The 20,464-nt window shown below is 43.1% G+C and overlaps 1 protein-coding gene and 1 non-coding gene across 2 annotated transcripts; one reads left to right on the forward strand and one right to left on the reverse strand.

Moving 5' to 3' along the window:
* Positions 1 to 565: 565 nt before the first annotated feature.
* Positions 566 to 17,821, forward strand: TRIM27 (tripartite motif containing 27). Its single transcript, XM_069493747.1, has 8 exons — positions 566 to 1,354; positions 2,545 to 2,640; positions 4,046 to 4,276; positions 10,632 to 10,654; positions 12,521 to 12,636; positions 12,765 to 12,797; positions 14,239 to 14,265; positions 16,169 to 17,821. The coding sequence occupies exons 1-8, from the start codon at positions 935 to 937 to the stop codon at positions 16,762 to 16,764; spliced, it is 1,542 nt and encodes a 513-aa protein (XP_069349848.1). The 5' UTR covers positions 566 to 934; the 3' UTR covers positions 16,765 to 17,821.
* Positions 6,570 to 6,672, reverse strand: LOC138399210 (U6 spliceosomal RNA). The gene has a single exon (XR_011236108.1). It is a non-coding gene; the product is annotated as a U6 spliceosomal RNA (small nuclear RNA).
* Positions 17,822 to 20,464: the final 2,643 nt, after the last annotated feature.

The following is a 20,464-nucleotide window of genomic DNA, read 5'->3' on the forward strand; positions in this document are numbered from 1 at the left end:
CAGTAAACCAACTTGCTTGGGTACACATGAGGAGTAGCAGAACTGGGCCCGATTCTGCCCCACAGAAATGTCACCGTCTGATCATCAAACCTTTCTGTTTCTAAACAAAATTTCGAGTGCCTGTGAGTGGGTCTGTTTAATCACGTGCCTCACATACCAAGTGGGGCTCAGTCTGTTACCCCCATCCTCCAGCTTCTCGCGGAGATCAGATGTTTGCGCTTCCCAGTACCTATACAAAGCCAGCTTTCTCTTACAAGGGCTGAGGGCTGGGCCCCAAGAAGAAACCCAACAAAAGACCTTCCAGGCCCGGTGGCCGGGGAAGCTTGGAGGTAGGCCCGGAACTGTGGCAGGGTACCATGTCACCGCCGCGCCTCGGAGGCAGCATCTGCTCCTGTGACCCTAGGCTCGAGCGCGCCCCTCCCAAGGGCAGGTGGAGAGGCCTCCCGGTCCTCTCCAGGAGGAAGGAGCTCAGGCCCCGAAGCCACGAAATACTGTCGCTTGCTGGAGGTGCGGGCCAAGCCCCGCCCCCCGAGCCGCCTCTTCCGCTCGCGCCGGGGTGGGGTCTACGCGGCCGCCGGGATCCGCTCGGACGCGGCCACGTTGTCTTGTGCGCTTGTTGCGCCTGACCCTCTGAGCCTGACCGCGGGGCCCTGCTCCCGGCCCCCTGGCGTAGTCGCGCGGCTTGGTGAGGCGGCAGTATTCCCACGCTCACTCCGCGGAGTACAGTGGCGCAGGGAGCGGCCCGGCCACTCCGAGGCTTCCGCGCGCGGTCGCGTCTGGGATCCGGGCCTGAGAGGCGCCGCCCTCCGTCCGCCCCGCTTGCCTCCTCCCCGTGCTGCCCAGGAGCAGCGAACGGGAAAGAGCGCAGGAGAGTTGGGCTCCACGTAGAGCTCGGCTCCGGGGCCCATGCCCTGCGCCCCCGCAGGCCCGCGCCATGGCCTCCGGGAGCGTGGCCGAATGCCTGCAGCAGGAGACCACCTGCCCTGTGTGCCTGCAGTACTTCGCCGAGCCCATGATGCTCGACTGCGGCCACAACATCTGTTGCGCGTGCCTCGCCCGCTGCTGGGGCGCGGCAGAGACTAACGTGTCGTGCCCGCAGTGCCGGGAGACCTTCCCGCAGCGGCACATGCGGCCCAACCGGCATCTGGCCAACGTGACCCAGCTGGTGAAGCAGCTGCGCACCGAGCGGCCGTCGGGGCCCGGCGGAGAGATGGGCGTGTGCGAGAAGCACCGCGAGCCCCTGAAGCTGTACTGCGAGGAGGACCAGATGCCCATCTGCGTGGTGTGCGACCGCTCCCGCGAGCACCGCGGCCACAGCGTGCTGCCGCTCGAGGAGGCGGTGGAGGGCTTCAAGGTGAGGGCGCGGAGCGGGCAGGGGTGGGAGCGGGAGTCGGACAAAGGAAGGAGGGAGCCAAAGGGGCTTCCCTTTTTTCCGCCTAGAAAATGGCTGAGCCGGACGTGTGGTTCACAGCCGTCATTTCCTCTCTGTCCTCTCAAGAGCCTTCGCATTCAGATTTGGGAGGAAAACCTGTAGCTGGTGAGGAAGCCAGAAGTCTCCCCACCCCCACTCTCCTTTCTCTATTTGCCCCTGTGTTTCCCCGCTCACGAGCACATTGTACATAAAGACGGCCCACGGAGAACCTCTTTTTGACAGTTTAAGTGTGGAAAACCACGTACACAACAACAAGCTTCAGATACTCATACTCCCCTCCACTCCCAGACAAGCTCAGACAAAACACATTCGGATGTTAACTGACGGTATACACATCAAGCAGATACTCATCAGTTTGTAAGTATTTCCACAGCACTTTCCTGTAATCCTGTTCTAGAAGCTCACAGAAAAAGACAGAGCGCTTTACTGCCTAAGTCATTTAGCCATTCTGAGAATCAGGAGATAACAGTTATTATAAAGATTAAGTGAAATCATAGGATGTGCAGAGCCTTTTGTGAACTGTTGAACAGTTTGGCACAACTAAACAATAACACGGGAACAAAGTATTGCATATAAAACAGTTTTAAGGCAACATTCAAGGAGACTAGGATGCTGTGTATTTTCTGTATATTTGAGGGCTGCAGGAATACACACAATTATGTCCCTGTTTAAATGTGAGTGCATTCATGCATAATTAATCACTTAACACTTATGGAGCTTTGAACTATATCATTTTAATCACTCTGGTGATAACTCTGGAGTAGGTTGGAAAGGTGGGCTTTACCCATGTCACACAGTGTCTCAGTATTCGTCTGTGAAAGAACTTCAATGTTATGCTTCCTAGTCCAGTCACCTTTCCACTAAGCCATGCAGTATCCTTCTAGGGACAGGTAGATGATTCACTGTTCTAAAAAACACATAAATTGCCAAAGGGGAGGGGTGGTGGCCCTGTGCTCTGGGCCTTTCTCCTGTGGGTGGCAGTGTGGTCTAAGGACAAGCTCTAACCAAGGAGTTGGTATTAGGAGTGTTTTCCATGTATGCTAGGCAGAATAGCCATGCTGATGCTGAGATTTGTCTAATCTTGAACTTCCCATCTGTTTTTCTTCTTTCAGGAACAAATCCAGAACCAGCTGGACCATCTAAAAAGAGTGAAAGACTTAAAGAAGAGACGTCGGGCACAGGGGGAGCAGGCACGGGCTGAACTCTTGGTAAGGTTTATTGGAATACAGTTAATATTATGCCTGCTGGTCACTCTCTCTTCTGTGGGGCTGATGTTATTTCCCTTAACCTCGTCCAGCTAGGTCACCCAGAACTTCTAGGTACAGGTGGAATGAGCCTACATGGCACTCAGTAGGAGCTCACCTGAAGAACCAAGGGATTCCCCAACTTTTAGGGAAAGGATGAGGAAGCCAAGTTTGGAACCTCTGGAAGTTAGATTTATCAGTAAAATTTAACAAAATTAACAAAATTTTGTGTAGAATGGGGTTGATCCTTGACAAAGCTGAGATAGGAAAAATTCTTGGGTACAGTTAGTCTTCTTTTTGGTACCATCCTGCAGACGGGTGCCGATAGTAGATTTGCCTAAGCCCCACTATTGATTCTCTCTGGAGTGTTTCCCTTTCTTGACAGTGCCTCAGTGCTGAATTTTTCACTCTGCTCTCTTCCCCTAGTCTCACAAGGCCTTGGCAAGTGGCTGATGTGCTAATGTGATAGGGGTATTTGGGAATTTGTTTTGGAAAAAAATCCAAAGAAACCAAAAACTCTAAAGCCAAAAAGTACAGAAACTTTTATAATATACGCTTGCACATCTACCACCTAGGTGTTTAAAATGTTTTTGAACAATAAATAAAATATTATAAATCCCCACTCATTAGCAATATTTACATCTGAAATGCAAACTCCTGACTAGTTATGTCTAGAATCCTCTTGTGAGAAATTTTGTCAGTCCTGGCAGGGTGTAATAAAGAACTACTAAACAGGGAACTTATTTCCATGGTGTCCTTAGATCCCACCACTTTCTCTGCCCTTGCAGTCTGTTGAAACCTCAGCCCTCCTTGCTTGAAAATAGGTCTGATGGGTGGAGAATCTTCTCCATGAGCCTGAGTGGACTCAAATCACTATGCATACAATGGTGTTCTCTGTGGGAGGGTTACCAAAAGGGAGAGACCCCTTCTCTGAGAATCAGGGTAACTGGACATGCTTCCAGGCTCTGACACTACCCTTAATTGTATAGATGAAGAGGGTCACACAACCTTTCAGGGCATTAGTTTCTTCATCTGTGAAATGGGCAGGATGGACTAGACTTGTGGTTTTTGAGCAAGGCCAGTACTGCCCTTTTCTTTATAATGGTGTGGGGGTGTTTCTTCTACTGTCAACTGGAAGAATTGAGTGGTTGGGGAGGGGAGGGGAGGGATGCTAAATATCTTGCAATGCAAGAAACTGTCCTGTGTCAGGCAGAAGACTGGAAATAATAAGTGAGTGAACACGGTGCTTGTTTCAGTATCCTAGGAGGAAATGATGAGGTCTTGGGGGTGGGTAGTCAGGGAAGAAATGTGAAGGACACTAAAAGTGATACTTTTCTCTCTTCACTGCTGTTCCCTGTCATCTATATAGAGCCTGACCCAGATGGAGAGGGAGAAGATAGTTTGGGAGTTTGAGCAGCTGTATCACTCCTTGAAGGAGCATGAGTATCGTCTCCTGGCCCGTCTCGAGGAGCTAGACTTGGCCATCTACAACAGCATCAATGGTGCCATCACCCAGTTCTCCTGTAACATCTCCCACCTCAGCAGCCTGATCGCCCAGCTTGAAGAGAAACAGCAGCAGCCTACCAGGGAGCTTCTGCAGGTAAGGCTTGGAGAACTCTGCCAAGGTAGCTCCCATTAAAAGGGGTCTTTCTTCTTTTTGCCAAGTAGTATCCAGGACCTCCTGTCTTCTTGCTAACTCTGCAAGAGTGGCAAGGGCTTGCCAAACTCTGTATTGGGTATGTTGGAAGGAAAGTGTACATTAGAACTTCTTGTTGACACAGCTTGGATCAGTCAGTTGCATTGTTTCATGGAAAGGGCAAAGAGAAGACCTGATGTCCAAGCCTGCCATGCACTGACAAGTGATCTGATCACAGGCGAGGCTCTTGATCTCTGTAGGCCTCAGTGACCTCATATGCTCATGAAACGAGGGGCTAGACCCACCACGTGTCATTCAAAGACCCTCCTCATTCCAGTATCCTGTAACTTTAACATATACATACGCTTTACCACAGCCACAGAACAGTAAGCACTTTAAGCAGGAGTGGTTAGTTTGAGCAGTCCTGTGATTTAACCTTGGTAGTGGAGGTGATAAAGCTCAGCAGACTAATCCAGCAGAACCACAGAAACGAGCTAATGCCTGTCTCTCATTTGTTCTTTCAGCACATATTAATTGTTTGCTTTAGGTCATGCACTATTAAGTGCTAAATAAGCTTTTCTGAATTATAGTCTAATGTGGAGCTCAGATAGTTAATGAACAGTTATCACAGGTGTTGGTAAATGCCATTAAAAAGGGATGATGGAATAGAGCAAGGGTCAGCAAATTATGGCTCATCACCTGTTTTTGTATGTCCAGGGAGCTAAGTATGGTTTTTACATTTTTAAATGGTTTGAAGAAATCAGAAGACTGTATTACATGAAATTCAAATTTACATGAAATTTGTTGGATTTATGTTATATGAAATTTAAATTTAGTGTTCCTACATTTTTATTGGAACACAGCCATGCTCGTTCATTTATGTGTTATCTCTCACTGCTTTTCTGCTATAGCAGGAACATTGAGCATTTTTAACAAAGACTGTATGGCTTACAAAGCCTAAAATATTTACTGTCTGGCCTTTTAAGAGAAAATTTATTGACCCCTGCTTTAGAATAATAAGAGAAGACAGTTTGAGCCTTAAGGTACATTGGTGTTTGTTTGCCAGGGAGGCAGAATGTTTTAGGAGGGAAATTGGACAACACAGTAGTGCAGCTGAGGTCAAATAATATCAGAGCTGATATCCATTTTGTTCAGCAACATGACCATCATTGCTGTCCTTATATAGAACTGCCACCATGGAATAATTTAGGGAGGAGCCATGTCAGGGGGAGTTGAGTGGTGACTGGGTGGGGTGAATGGAGACTACAAGTAGATGATTCTTTCAAGAAGTATGACTGTGAAGGGGACCTAAGAAAATACTTAGAGGTGAGGTAGGATTGTGGAGCTATATCTGGAGGTGATGCTAAGGAAAGTAGTTAAACATATTTTCAAAGTATGTGTAGGAAAGAGGGTCTATATTATGAGGTTTCCAGGTGAAGGAATACATTGAAACTACAAGAAATGATGGACTAATATGCAGTGTGCTGTTCCTGAGAAGGCAGGTGGGAATGGGGACTAATACACATGTATAGGAGTTAGCTTCAAACAGTCATCTGTTGTATGGGAAGAAATTATTGTTTCAGGGTATGAGAGAGACAGTTGGTTTGTGAGACAGAGTAGGATTATTTGGTCAGTTAACATCCATTTATAGTGGGACCATTCTGCCCTGTTGTGTGGCTTTGTCTGCTTTGCTTTCTCAGATTTTGGCTGCTGTGGTGCAGTCACTGAGAAAGAGATAGTTGGGCTCATCCAGGGTTTGAGGTTTTGCCAGGTGAACTTGAAGGGTTTTTTTTGTTTGTTTTGTTTTTTGTAAAATATACATAACATAAATTTCACCATTTCAAAGTGTACAGGTCTGTGGCACAAATGTATTTATTAAATTCACAATTATCAATTGTGTGCAATTACCAACCACTATCTAAATCCAGAACACTTTCATTACCCTAAGAGAAAACCCCATACTATTAAGCAATCACTTCTCATTCCCTTATACGCCCACCCCCTGGCTCTATGGATTCATCTACTCTATATGTTTGATATAAATGAAATCATATAGTATGTGGCCTTTTTCTTTCACGTAGCATAATTTTTTCAAGGTTCATCCATACCATATCATGTTTCAGTACTTCATTTCTTTTTATGACTGAATAACATTCCATTGTATGGCTATGTACTACATTTTGTTTATTCATTAGTTGGCGAACATTTGGGTTGCTTTCACCTTTTGTCTAATGTGAATAGTAATGCTGTCAACATTAAAAATATAAAACGATTCACAAATTTTTGTGTCATTCTTGTGTTGGGGCCATGCTAATATTCTCTGCATGGTTCCAATTTGAATATAACTGCTGCTTAAGCATCATTCTTAAGATTTTAAAACTTTTTTTAAAGGTAGAAGGTATTTGTGAGAATATATTTGAATGGATGGATCATAAAACTGGAGTTGGATTATGAGGAAAGGGGAGAAAGAAAGAGGGATCATGGCCTCAAGGAGGGAGGAGGGTCTCTATGATTAGCAAAAAGTACTTACAGTGGAAGTCATCAGAAAAGCAAGCTGAATCTTATGGCAAAGTATTAGAGGCAGTCCCATTGAGATCAGGAACAAGGCAGGATGACTGTTGTGGTCTCCCTCTATTTAACATTGTACTACCGGTTTTTTTTTTTTTTTTTTTTGAGACAGAGTCTCACTCTGTTGCCCGGGCTAGAGTGAGTGCCGTGGCGTCAGCCTAGCTCACAGCAACCTCAAACTCCTGAGCTCAAGCGATCCTCCTGTCTCAGCCTCCCGAGTAGCTGGGACTACAGGCATGCACCACCATGCCCGGCTCATTTTTTCTATATATATTTTTAGCTGTCCATATAATTTCTTTCTATTTTTAGTAGAGATGGGGTCTCGCTCTTGCTCAGGCTGGTCTCGAACTCCTGAGCTCAAACGATCCGCCCACCTCGGCCTCCCAGAGTGCTAGGATTACAGGCGTGAGCCACCACGCCCGGCCTGTACTACCGGTTTTAACCAGTTCAGTTAGATAAGAGAAAAGCACTAGAGGCATAAGAATTGAAAAAGACGTTAACATAAAGAAATCATCAGCCTTTATGTTCCAGGTGACAGCCACTAAAAGACATAGTAAAAGAAAACACTTTAGGCCCGGCACAGTGGTTTATGCCTGTAATCCTAGCACTCTGGAAGGCCGAGGCGGGTGGATGGTTTGAGCTCAGGAGTTCGAGACCAGCCTGAGCAAGAGCCAGACCCCATCTCTACTAAAAAAAATAGAAAGAAATTAGCTGGACAACTAAAAATATGTAGAAAAAATTAGCCAGGCATGGTGGTGCATGCCTGTAGTCCCAGCTACTTGGGAGGCTGAGGCAGAAGGATCACTTGAGCCCAGGAGTTTGAGGTTGCTGTGAGCTAGGCTAACGCCACGGCACTCTAGCCTGGGCAACAGAGCGAGACTCTGTCTCAAAAAAAAAAAAAAAAAAGAAGAAAACACTTCATTTCCAATTGCAAAAGAAGATACAATACCTGGGAATAAACTTATAAGAAATATACAGAAAACATATATGGAGAAACACTTATTATAATGATCAAACACTTCTGAGAGACATCAAATAAATTTGAACAAATAAAAAGATGTCACTTATTTGATGACATCTCAATAAATTGTCAGTCCTTCAAATTCATAAATTTAACACAATTTCAATAAAAACACCAATGAGCTTTTTTTCTGGATCTAGACAGTAAGCTTCAGATAAGAAAAATAAGCACATACAAATAGCTGAGATACACTGAGAAAGAAGAGCTCTGAGAGAGAACTGGCTCTACTAGATATTAAAACATACTACAGACCTGTATAATTAAAGCAGTTGGTATTAGCACAAGGAAAAAAAAAAGATGATGTTAGGCCGGGCGAGGTGGGTCATGACTATGATCCCAACCCCGTTCGGGGATGAGGTGAGTGGATTGCTTAAGCTCAGGAGTTTGAGACCAGCCTGAGCAAAAGTGAGACCTGGTATCTACTAAAAATTAAAAAAATTAGCCAGGCGTGGTGGCAAACACCTATAGTCCCTGACAGGAGGATCACTTGAGCCCAGGAGTTGGAGGTTGCAGTGAGCTATGATGATGCCCCTGCACTCTGGCTGGGGTAACAGAGCAATAGTCTATCTAAAAAAAGAAAAAAAGATGATGTTAAATTGAAGTAAAATATTTGCAACAAATATCACAAATAGAAATATTAATAATAGCTCTAATATATAAAGAACTTTTCAAAATTGAGAGAAAAGACCAAAATTCTATAGGAAAATGGGCAGAAGACACAAGCACGTTGTTAAAGGCATATGAAATTTGTTAACATCTGAAAAAAATGTTCAGCTGTACTTATAATAAGAGAATTAAATTATCACATATACTCTGAAAATATGTTTATCTACTATGTATCAATAAAAAATAAAATAGAATCCAGGCTGGGAGTGGTGGCTCACACCTGTAATCCTAGCAGTTTGGGACGCTGAGGCAGGAGGATTACTTGAGGCCAGGAGTTCAGACCAGCCTGAACAAGAGGAGACCCCGTCTCTACAAAAAATACAAAAATTAGCTGGGCATGGTGGTACGACCCTGTAGTCCCAGCTGCTCAGAAGGCTGAGGCGGGAGGATCACTTGAGCCCAGGAGTTTGAGGTTGCTGTGAGCTATGATGGCACCACTGTACTCCAGCCTGAGTGCCTGTCTCTTAAAATACATATGTATAAGGTTATTTGCTGCAACATTTTTGTAAGTGCACAATATTGGAAATAGTGTAACTTCTAAACTTGGAAGATTGTTTTAGTTAATTGTGCATGTATATACAATGATACACATGGAATATTAATACTATGCAACTGTAAAGAAAAAAAGATACCAGTGAACTGATACAGAGTGGTTCCCGGTATACACTGCTATGTGAAAAGATCAAATTGTAAATTACAGAGTATGCTACTTTTTGTGTAAGAAAAAAAGGGGAATTGGAAAGTATATGTATCTGTTTATTTTTACAAAGGAAACTGGAAAGACAAACCAGAAAACGATGGGGCTGGGGAGAATGAGATAGGAGGGAGTGACACGAACTCTCTGGCCAACTCTCAGGCTTTTTGAGCACCAAAATAGATAAGAACAGTAATGGATTATAACCTACTGAATAAAATAAGAATCTGTAAGCCCATACTAATAATAAATAAGGGAAAATTTTTCCTTCCATTAGAATGTCAACTAAGTAATGTAGAAGGAATTTCAAAGCTAGAAAACAGCCATTTGGCAGTCATCATAGTAAAAATTAATTTAGACAAAAATTATCAATGGATGCTACATCTAAGGGGGGAAAGTTTGATGAGGACTGGAAGTGTCTCTTATAGATTACTTATTATAAATAGGAAAGTAGTAACTATACAGTGATCAGAATTAGTATCACAAATAAGGGAATATCGTGTACCTTTAGAAGAAAACAACATGTACTAGTCAAAGATGGTACAACCTGAATTTAATCATGAGGGAAGTATCTGACAAACCCAAGTGGCGGGACATTCAATAAAGTAACTGCCTGGTATTAAACACTGTTAATGCCATGAAAGACAAATCAGTGCTGAGGAACTGTTCCAGTTAAAGACACATGTCATCATAACTAAATGCAGTGAATGATTCTGGGTTACCTGAGGAGAGCAGGGTGGGAGAGCTGTAGAGAACATTATTAAGGCAGTTCATTAAATCAGAGTATGAACTGTGGGATATATAAACATATCAATGTTCAATTTCCTAAGAAAATGTACTAATTCTTGGAATCGACATATGGAAGTATAAAGAGATACAATCTAAACAATAACTTCTTAAAAGGGTTTGAAGATAAATATGTCACATATGAGGGGGAGAGAGATAAAATGATAAGTGAACAATTAAAAGTTGGTAAATCTGGGAAATGAATATATAGGAGTTTTTGGTAGTAGCAGCTTTTCTGTGTATTTGATATTATTTCACAATGAAAAGCAAGCTGGACAGGTGGACAGTTGAGGTCCAGGGGTAAGGTGCTTGAGTTAGTAAATTTGAAATCATGAGGTCCTTGACCAGTAGACGGTGAGTGCAGAAGGAAGGCTTAGGAGATGCTGGTATAGCAAATAGTGTGTACCCCAGTTTGCTCTGCCTGATTTCTACCTCTGTAAGGCTGTGAGTTATGTTCAGTGAGCCTTGTCTCTCTGGTTTCTCCTAGGAGAACTAGCCCATAGTGGGGTTTTCAATATGTATCTATGAAAGAAAACTGAAGTTATGAATGACTCCTTATGGTTTCCTATTCCTTTCTCTTACAGGACATCGGGGACACATTGAGCAGGTACAGTTTTTTTCTCCCAGGTGTTAAATCAAGCATGGAAAGACTATCTCCCTCACATTTATAAATTCTGAAAGCATCCCAGAGCCTGAGATAGACATCTTACCAAATTGACACATACCCTGACTGTCCCTGAAGAGAGTCACTAAGTATGCAAGGAACGAAATGAACCACAGCTCTTCTCAGTAAAACTTAGGAGTTATTGACAAAATGTGGATTTGGGGGGAATGGGTTTCACTTGGGAGGGTGCTGGTGGATTTAGGGATATGGAGTGGGTGGGGCCCCTTACAGGGACTTAGGCAGAGTGCAAGGGTAGCTTAGGGCTGTTGTTTCCTATGTATTTCAGAATCCTTTCCCTTTTGTTATCTTTTTTTTTCCTATAATAGGGGAAATAAGGCCTAAGGAAAGTATGACTGGCTTAGAATTATATAATTACTCATGAGCCACATGGATTCTGGCTCTTATTTTAGTTATTTTCCCACCATTAAACAACAGGTTAGGAAGAGCTCCCTGGGAGTCAGGCCATGACCAAAGAGGGAGAGCTTGAAGGGGGTGATAAGCCAGGGTAAAGTTGTATTTGCAGGATGCATGACGAGGCAAATGGAATAGGCCTTGGGAAAATGATGTTTGGTACAAGAGTGCCTTCAGGAGTGGAGACTGACTTTGAGGGAGCTGGACGTTGAAGTTGATTAAAATCTTGAGTGGTAAAAACCCTCCAAAGCAAAATGCAGCTTGACTATGTGGGAGCATTTAGGGAGATGGAGGAGGGCCTCATAGATGGGGTAGGTTGGCTGGGAGGTCTCTATGTATAGAGAATCATGTTGATAGAACTGAGGTTCTTGAGGGCTCCTGGGATGCAGATAAAGTTGGAGCTCGTACCTGTCCTAGCCAGATGACCCAAGCAAATACTACCTTTACATGCTACTTTTTGATGCCAGTCTAGTTTTGACCTAACATATGGAGGTGGATCTCTCAGACTCTAGCAGTTTCTGACATTAAGGACTGGGTTTGGGTATATGAGATAGGAAACCCAAAATTTCATTGGCTTAAGGCTTAAACACAATAAAAATTTTTTTCACCATATAAGAAATGTGCAGATAGGTAGTAGCCTGGGATGGGCATGATAGTTCCAGAGATCTTCAGATACTTGGGTTTCTTCTCATTACTATTCTACTGTCCCCAAGGTAATGGTCCTGATATAGTCCAGTCCATAGCTGGTAGAAAGCCAGCCAGAAGGAAGGATTCCTTTTTAAGCAGACCTCTCAAAATACTACGGATATTTCCTACTTCTCAGTGGCCTGAACTCAGTCACAAGGTCATGTGCAGCTACAAGGAACACTGGGCAGCTGTGAGCCACAAAAGGTGGAAGATGGGAGAAGGGCTATTGGGTAGGCAACTAGCAGTCTTTGCCATAGACTCCCATGCAGAGGTGGGGAAATTTGGTATTGTCCCTCAGAGTGCCTGTCTGTCTGAAGATGTCATTCTCTTCATATTTGGGAACCTGAGGATTCTGGATAGTTGCCTACCATGAATATCAAGGATTGTCATGGCATATATTGCTTTCTGGCAAGGTCAGCCTTGTAGTCAATTAAATTCAGTAAATCTTTTTGAATACTTGTGATTTGAAAAGCCATGAATGAGGTACTTTGGGAGCTACAGGAATAAGTAAGATGTCTCCATTGTTCTGGTCTAGAAGATCATAGCCTAGGAGGAGAAGATGGGAACAACTGTAGTATCTGGTTTTAAGGGCTGTACACCTGTGTTGGACAGTTTAGCCTAGACCCTGTCCTGGCCCCTGGAAGGTTATGGAATTAGGGAGTCAATTTAAAAAACATCTTTTTTTTTTTTTTTTTTTTTTTTTTAATTTAGGGCTGAAAGAATCAGGATCCCTGAACCCTGGATCACACCTCCAGATCTGCAAGAGAAAATCCATATTTTTGCCCAAAAGTGTCTGTTCTTGACGGAGAGTCTGAAGCAGTTCACAGGTAATGTGAGGAGAGGTGTCATAAGGAGAAATGGATTTATACTCTGAATATCTGTGTATTGTCTGAAAGGATATGTTTTCCAGCCAGAGAGTGGAATGCAAACTGAATATCTTCTTCTTTTTTCTTAGAAAAAATGCAGTCAGATATGGAGAAAATCCAAGGTAAATTTATCTACCTACTGGACTTTTGATGTTGAAGTTTCTTGAGAAGAAGAGCATTTGCATTAAAAGTGTGGGAAAATGGGATAAGGATGATACCCACTGGCTACCCTCCCCTGATATTTTATGTCTTCCTTTTAGTCTTATTAACTTTTTCAATTAATAGCCTCTTGTTCTAATTTGAAGTCTGTTAACCATATTCAATCAGTTCTCCATCTACATCAGTGAAGAAGAAAAATAGGCGATCTAAAAATTAATTAATCCAGAATTAATTTGGTTATTTTAATTTTTTTTAGTTGGGAAAGAGAATGAACAAAAACTATGCTAGTTTTCAGTTGAGCCCATTTTTTAAATTAATTTACTGAGTTTCTCCTGCTTGTGGGCACAGGTGCCAACCAGGACAGGCAGAATTGAGCAGCACTGCTGGGGAAGTAGTTAGTAATAGTTTTTACCTATAAGGTTATGAGGATTAAGATTTGTTACCATTTCTAATGCCTTTAGAATGTAACCTGACACATAATAAGTCCTACATTTATGTTTATTAAATAAAGTGTTCTGGGCATTTGGAGAAGCTTTTCCAAGTCTAACATCTCCTGCTCCTGAACCACATTCAGTTTGGAGTTGGCTATATATTGAATACCAAGTTCCTAGGCAGGCAGTCTGATAGAGTCTGAAATCCAGTTAAATCCTTTCATTATTTATTACAAATGACCCACATGATCTCTGATAATTTTCTATATTACGTACGCTGAATCTTTATTTGTATTGCATCTTCTCAGAAATGTACTTTTTTGGCATCTAGCAATATAGATTTAGGGAACACTCACATGTCCTCCACAAGCAAGACAAATAGGGAGAAACTCCACTCAATATGGTAGATAATACCAGACGTGACTAGTTCAGGTTTGATTTTCCTTGATCTGGCTCTCATTTACTTCTGCCCTTCTCTTGCCACTTCTCAGTGAAATCATATGTGAATATGCTTTGTCAGCTGTAAAGTGCCTTATAAGTGAATAGTCTTGTTTGCCCCAGAGTGGCAGTGGTTGTCCCTTGAGCCACCCAGCTCCTACAACAGAGATGACTTATAATAGCTAAGAGTGGTGGATGACGTGGGCTTGGAACCGGGTTTCCTTCTGCAGAGCCAGCTGGCTTGCTGGAAAGTGGAATCCTTGATCTTGTCTCAGTTTGATCCCATGTTCTATCAGTCTCAGGTGTGTGGTTATCCTCTACTTGAGGTTCCCAGTCTCTATTCCCTCAAAGCTCTTGGCTGGTTGATAAGAGTCATACATTGTATGAAGAAATCAGTGCGTGGCTGACAGCAGTTGTTCTGGGGTTTCTAGTGAAGACCATTGCTTTATGATGACTAATCAAAGGTCCGTCAGTTACGTTTTTCCTGGAAATACTCATGTGACTTCCATAATTTATTTTCTCTTTGTTCTTTCAGAATTGAGAGAGGCTCAGTTATACTCAGGTAAGTGATGGGAGATAAACCATACTGGGGTAAGGAGTAAAAATCCTTGTAAACCTAACTACTAATGTGAATGGTACACTGCTCTCCTACCCAGCCTCAGGGGCAAAATGTGATTTGCTACAGGCAGGAGCTCAACTCCTATTCTGAGTGCTAGAGAGAATCCAGGAGTCTTGTGTCATCCCATCACTATGCCTCAAGGCAAAGCTCAAAACTCCCCCTTTCCTTGACAACCACCTCCACCCTATGATTTAGAGAGACTGGGTAAATCTACAATCCTAGAGGTACTCAAATCTGAGGTGTGTACTTTCCATAGTCACACAGCGACCTTCTGTTATGAGGAATCCTTCTTAAGGAGAAAAACTCTACATACAATAGGTCTTCATTCACTGGTGTCCACTGACTGTGATCCATATTTAATTCTTTCACAAAGTATTAACTGAGTACTTTACTTATATCCTACACTGTCTAACATTGTGCAGGGCACTTTAGAGGGAACAAAAGAGTATGAGACACCATTCTACTCTTGCAGTTGGCATTGTTTGGTTGGAGGTATGAGGTGTACCCACGACACAAGAAAGAGATAGGGCCTGATGCAGTGGCTCACGCCTGTAATCCTAGCACTCTGGGAGGCTGAGGTGGGAGGATTGCTTGAGCTCAGGAGTTCGAGACCAGCCCAGCCAAGAGTGAGACCCTCTCTTGACTAAAAATAGAAAAATTAGCTAGGTGTTGTGACATGCACCTGTAGTCCCACCTACTTGGGAGGCTGAGGCAGGAGGATTGTTTGAACCCACTAGTTTGAGGTTGCAGTGAGCTATCATGTCACCATTGCACTCTACCGGGGTGATGGAGCAAGACCCTGTCTCAAAGAAAAAAAAAATAGGCAGCCATTATGGACAGATTGTTGAACCAAGAACCGAAGGTTCTGGGGTTCCTGGTCACCGCCCCCAGTTGCTTGTCTTGAACGTTTTATGGGAGTCATTTAGCCTCCCAAAGCTCCATTTAGCTTTGACTTCTGAGAGGTCATGTTTGACTTCCTTGTTGCTCCTGAACAAGATGTGAAGAGCAAATGAGAGCATACATTTTAGTGCTTTTAAAACAGGAAAACATCATATGATTGCAAGATGCTGTAATACTAAATACTAGAGGAGATGACATGGGTGATATACAGTTTTCGATTTAAGAACAGGAAGAGTGTAATGGCTTGAGCTTTGAAAAACTTTGAGGAAGATGTGGGTCTTGCACTGGACATTAGAGGAGGATGAACAGGGTTTGAATGTGGAGAGTAAAGATCTTATATTAACAGAATGGATAAGAGTGATTCAAAAAGTGGGCAAATTTGTTCAGTTTCCCAGTCCCTTACCCACAATTCCAAAATCCTAAATCTCTGAAAGCCAAAAGCTTTTTCATTATTTTATGGCAAATTAGTAATGGTAGCAAAGCCTGAATTTCTGTGGGACTATAAAGTCCATATTTTACACGAGGTGAGCATTCATATGTCTCACAGTAGATCTGTTAATATTTGATTATAAAGTGCTGTACCAGAGCGTGCCTGTCTAAAATCTGTAATATTCTGAATTCTTTGAAACTTTTGGCCACTGAAGCTTTCAGATTAAGGGATTGTGGACATGTAAGAAAACCTCAAATTTGACTTTATAATGGATATTGTGGCTTAAGATGTGAAAGAAAGGGAATGGGTAAAGTTTTAGTACATTCAATATATCTTGGCTAAAAAAGGTAACCAGCTAATCGAAGCAATAATTTTTGAATAGTGACCTTTAGGATGTATTTCATATAAAATGACTGCAACCTCTAGTGGGGAGCTCTTACTCTCAGGGAGATAGGAGGAAGGCTAGATATTCTAGAGTTGGCTCTCAGGCTGACCCTCCCCTTTGTGTCTCTGCAGTGGACGTGACTCTGGACCCAGACACAGCCTACCCCAGCCTGATCCTCTCTGATAATCTGCGGCAAGTTCGGTACAGTTACCTCCAACAGGACCTGCCTGACAACCCTGAGCGGTTCAATCTGTTTCCTTGTGTCTTGGGCTCTCCATGCTTCATCGCTGGGAGACATTATTGGGAGGTAGAGGTGGGAGATAAAGCCAAGTGGACCATAGGTGTCTGTGAAGACTCAGTGTGCAGAAAAGGTGGAGTAACCTCGGCCCCCCAGAATGGATTCTGGGCAGTGTCGTTGTGGTATGGGAAAGAATATTGGGCTCTTACCTCCCCAATGACTGCCCTCCCCCTGCGGACCCCTCTCCAGAGGGTGGGGATTTTCTTGGACTATGATGCTGGCGAGGTCTCCTTCTACAACGTGACAGAGAGGTGTCACACCTTTACTTTCTCTCATGCTACCTTCTGTGGGCCTGTCCGGCCCTACTTCAGTCTGAGTTACTCGGGAGGGAAGAGTGCAGCTCCGCTGATCATCTGTCCCATGAGTGGGATTGATGGGTTTTCTGGCCATGTTGGGAATCATGGTCATCCCATGGAGACCTCTCCTTGAGGAGGTGAACTCAGGCCACAAGAGCTATTGGCTATAATCCTATGCCAGGCACAAGGCATCTTGTCTTGCCACTTCCTGTCTGTCACCGCTGGATATCCTTACCATGTTCCATGCCCTTGCAGTGGGAGACAGGATGTCTGTGTTCTCTACCATTTTTTTCCTTCCCACACACATTGTGAGATGTAGTGAGAAGTATCGGGATTTCCCAGAAATAAAAACCAAATGTCCACCTCCAGTATTTTCACACTATGTGATTTTACACGTTCCTGGAGTGGATAAAGAATGTGGATAATCTTTGGATTTGGAGAGCCATACAAGATACTTACACCTTCTTGGCTCAGCCTGGATTCCTCTGGTTTAGCCCCACGTAGTGATTATGGGTAATTGCTGTCATTTCTGGACTAGGGCTCCTTTCTGCTAACCTAGAATGGAACTGTACAAGGCCCTGTCAGCACAGCTCCCTTTATCCCAGTTTTTCCTTCTGGGAACAGTACCTCTACCCCGATTCCCCATCTGCTGTAATTTTATTAACTCCATTAAAGAGGCCTGTATGTGTTTTGGTTAGTTACAGTTATTTTACAATAATGGTGGGAAATGGCCCCACTTCTGTTATGAGATAATGTTCTAATCAATGTCTCTTTGCCTTTGTATCTTTTCTGAGGGCTTTCCCTGCTCCATTTATTCCAATGAAAGGTGTATCCCGGTGCCGGGTGCACATCATCCAGGATAATATTCCACCTAACTCCGTCCACAGTTTCCCAGTCACATTTATGGACTGGTGGTCAGTCATATGCCATCCGTGGAAGAATTCTGGGGCAGTATTCCAGTATTCTTGCCTCCTTTTCTCCATCTCCTTTGGAGAATGGGGGAATTGACCTTTCTAATATGTATATCATCAAGGGGCAGCTCCATCCCCATGGCCATGGAAACATAAGACATTCTGGAGTCAGAAGGCTAGGACAGATCACTTTGAGCAAGACCCCATGATGGTTCTTAGTCCTGCTTCTCTGTGGGTACATGCCCCTCTGTTTAAAAATAAAGTGAATATGGATGTTTACATTGTTGTTGTTTTCCGGGTCTTGGTAGGATTGGGTTCATAGATGTTGGAAGGGAGGGGGAGGAAAGGCTTAATGGTTTTGGTTTCCCACATGGGTCCAGAATCCCATGATAAAACTACTTTCTCAGTACCATATTGCTACTTTCTAATAATGCTGAAAAAGTAGTGTTGGACATCATAGCCTACAGCTCTTGTATTGGTTAATCCTGTAATTTTGTTAGGAAAGTGTTTTCTCAAGTCCTTTTTTTATAATTGGAAATGGAATAATGCAATAATACTTGGCATAGATCAGAAGACCCAAAACTTGCTTCCTAGCCCAGAACCACCAGCCCAAGCCCTTGGGGGCATGGAGTCACCATGTGCTGGGGAAGAAAGATCAGGCTGAGAGAATAGCTCTATTCCCAGGGATTTGGATTATTTCTCTTTCTGAACATGGCCTCAGAAGACAGGATTATGAGTATACTTATCCTGTACCAGGCATTGGGGTTCCATGGCTGAAAATCATGAGTTGTGATATCATGTCCTAATTTTTTATTCATCAGGTTTTAAGGGAAATAATGTAACCAGGGTCTGTAGAAAGGGGCTTCCATGAGGCTAGATTAGCTTTTGCTGAATACTCAGATATAAATGCATATGATAATTTATATACATTTATATAAATACTTTCAAAAGACATAAGCAGTGCTTGGCACATATTATCAAGAGCTTTATGCACAGTAACTTATTTAATGCTCATAACAACCTTATCAAGTATGTACTATTGCCCTTATTTTACAGATAAGGAAACTGAAGCAGAGAGAGGGTAAATGACTTATCCAAGGTGCACAGCTAGGAAGCAGCAAAGCCAGGATTCAAACTGAGATGGAACACATGACCACATACATCAAATCTTGCCCCAAAATATATATAGATTATGCTTTTCTGCATAAGAGGGGCAGAGCAGAGACTGGAAGCCTTGGAATGCCAGTCCATTGACCTGGGATGCCTGCCTTATAACACTGTCTACTCTAAACTTGAGGATCTGCAACTGGAAAATGGGGTGAAGAGTCCCATTCAAAATCATTCCAATTTCATTTAATTTAGTGCATTGGGGAAGGGAGGAAGAATAAAGGCCCACAAAGAGGACACTTTGTACCACTCCAAAGAAACATGCCTTTGGGATGGACTCCTGGTTCTTGCTGCCTCAGTGATGGGGCTGTCTCCAGGCTAACTTAGAGGATCTCACACTGGGTCTACTTTATTCCCAGTAGACCTAGTGGAGCAGAATTTTATTGCATTTTACTAAAAGCAGCAGCTGGAGCAATGGTAAGCAATCTTGTTGGATTCAACAAAGCTACTTCCAACTTGAATGGGGATGTATCTATACGGGTGAATCTTAACTATCAATGCTGAGTGAAAAAAGCTTCAGAAGAATGAGCTGGGCATGGTGACTTCAGCCTGTAATCCCAGCCACTCAGGAGGCTGAGACCATCCTGGGCAACATAGTGAGACCCTGTCTCTAAAAAAAAAAAAGTTTCACAAGACTGTATACCTTATGATACCCTTTTTATAATATGAACAATGGGATCATGGTTACCTATGGAGTGTGTGGGATGATGGGGTAGAGGAGGGTATAGGTTGATATGTGTTACTGGTTATCTTCTGCTATGGGTGGTAGGTTCATAGGTATTTATTTAAATTTTTAATTTAAAAAAAGCCTGCTATTTTGAATGAGGTTAAATGAATTTGTAAATGATTCTAAATTTACTCATCTGCAGAAAGGTAAGCAACCTTTGGGTTCATTGAATCAGCAATTGGGTCACAGTTATGGGCCCAGTAGGATTCTTTTGGCTCCTCTCTGTTTCTTTCCTCAGAACATCCGGAAGTTGTTAATTACATATTAGGGCTTCAACAACTCCTTCCTTAATTGTTTTGTTGCCCCAGGAAAATGTGTGTGTGTGTGTATGTGTGTGTGAGTCTGCACGCATGTGCACACATACGTGTCTTCAGCTGCTCTTTTTTCTCATACGGGCGGACACACAGAGAAGAGCATCTTCCCCAAGAGCAGACAAGGCCTAGAAGAGACAGGTTCAGAGAATAAAGGGAAACTGAACATGACCCCTCCTCTCCACCATTTACAATTAAGTGAGATGAGAGAATTCGACACTATGAAAGTAAGCAAATAGCTGTCAGATGATAAAGGAGAGCCATTCATTAATGCCTTCAGTTATCTGAGATCCAGACCAAAGAATATAGAGGGCAATCACACATCTCCTCCCAGCAAAATAAAAAATAAAACTCAAAAGGTTTTTGGCGTACCAATGGTGGGTGAGTTGCCTCTTCACAAATGAAAGACATTCTTTGATTCAAATACACAGCTAACCAGTGTTGGGTGCCTCAGCTGAACTTGACTCCTGAGGACAATACAAGAGAACATGGCTTCTCTCCTTGGAAAAGTTAAAGTCAATTGGGAAGGGCAAAAATAACATGAGAAAGAAGTGGAGCACAACTAAAGACGAGTTGGGGAAAAGTAAAACATTGTGTGCTGTAGGAGACTTCTGTGGACCACAATAATCTGAGAGGAAGCCCAAATGCTAGGTCTGTATTTTTTCTTTAGTGCCCTTTTTCTTAAGGTTCATAAGCTGGTGCCCCCTAGCTCAGTCC

This window comes from Eulemur rufifrons, chromosome 18, assembly GCF_041146395.1.
Source record: "Eulemur rufifrons isolate Redbay chromosome 18, OSU_ERuf_1, whole genome shotgun sequence".
In the NCBI taxonomy this organism is placed as follows: Eukaryota; Metazoa; Chordata; class Mammalia; order Primates; family Lemuridae; genus Eulemur; species Eulemur rufifrons.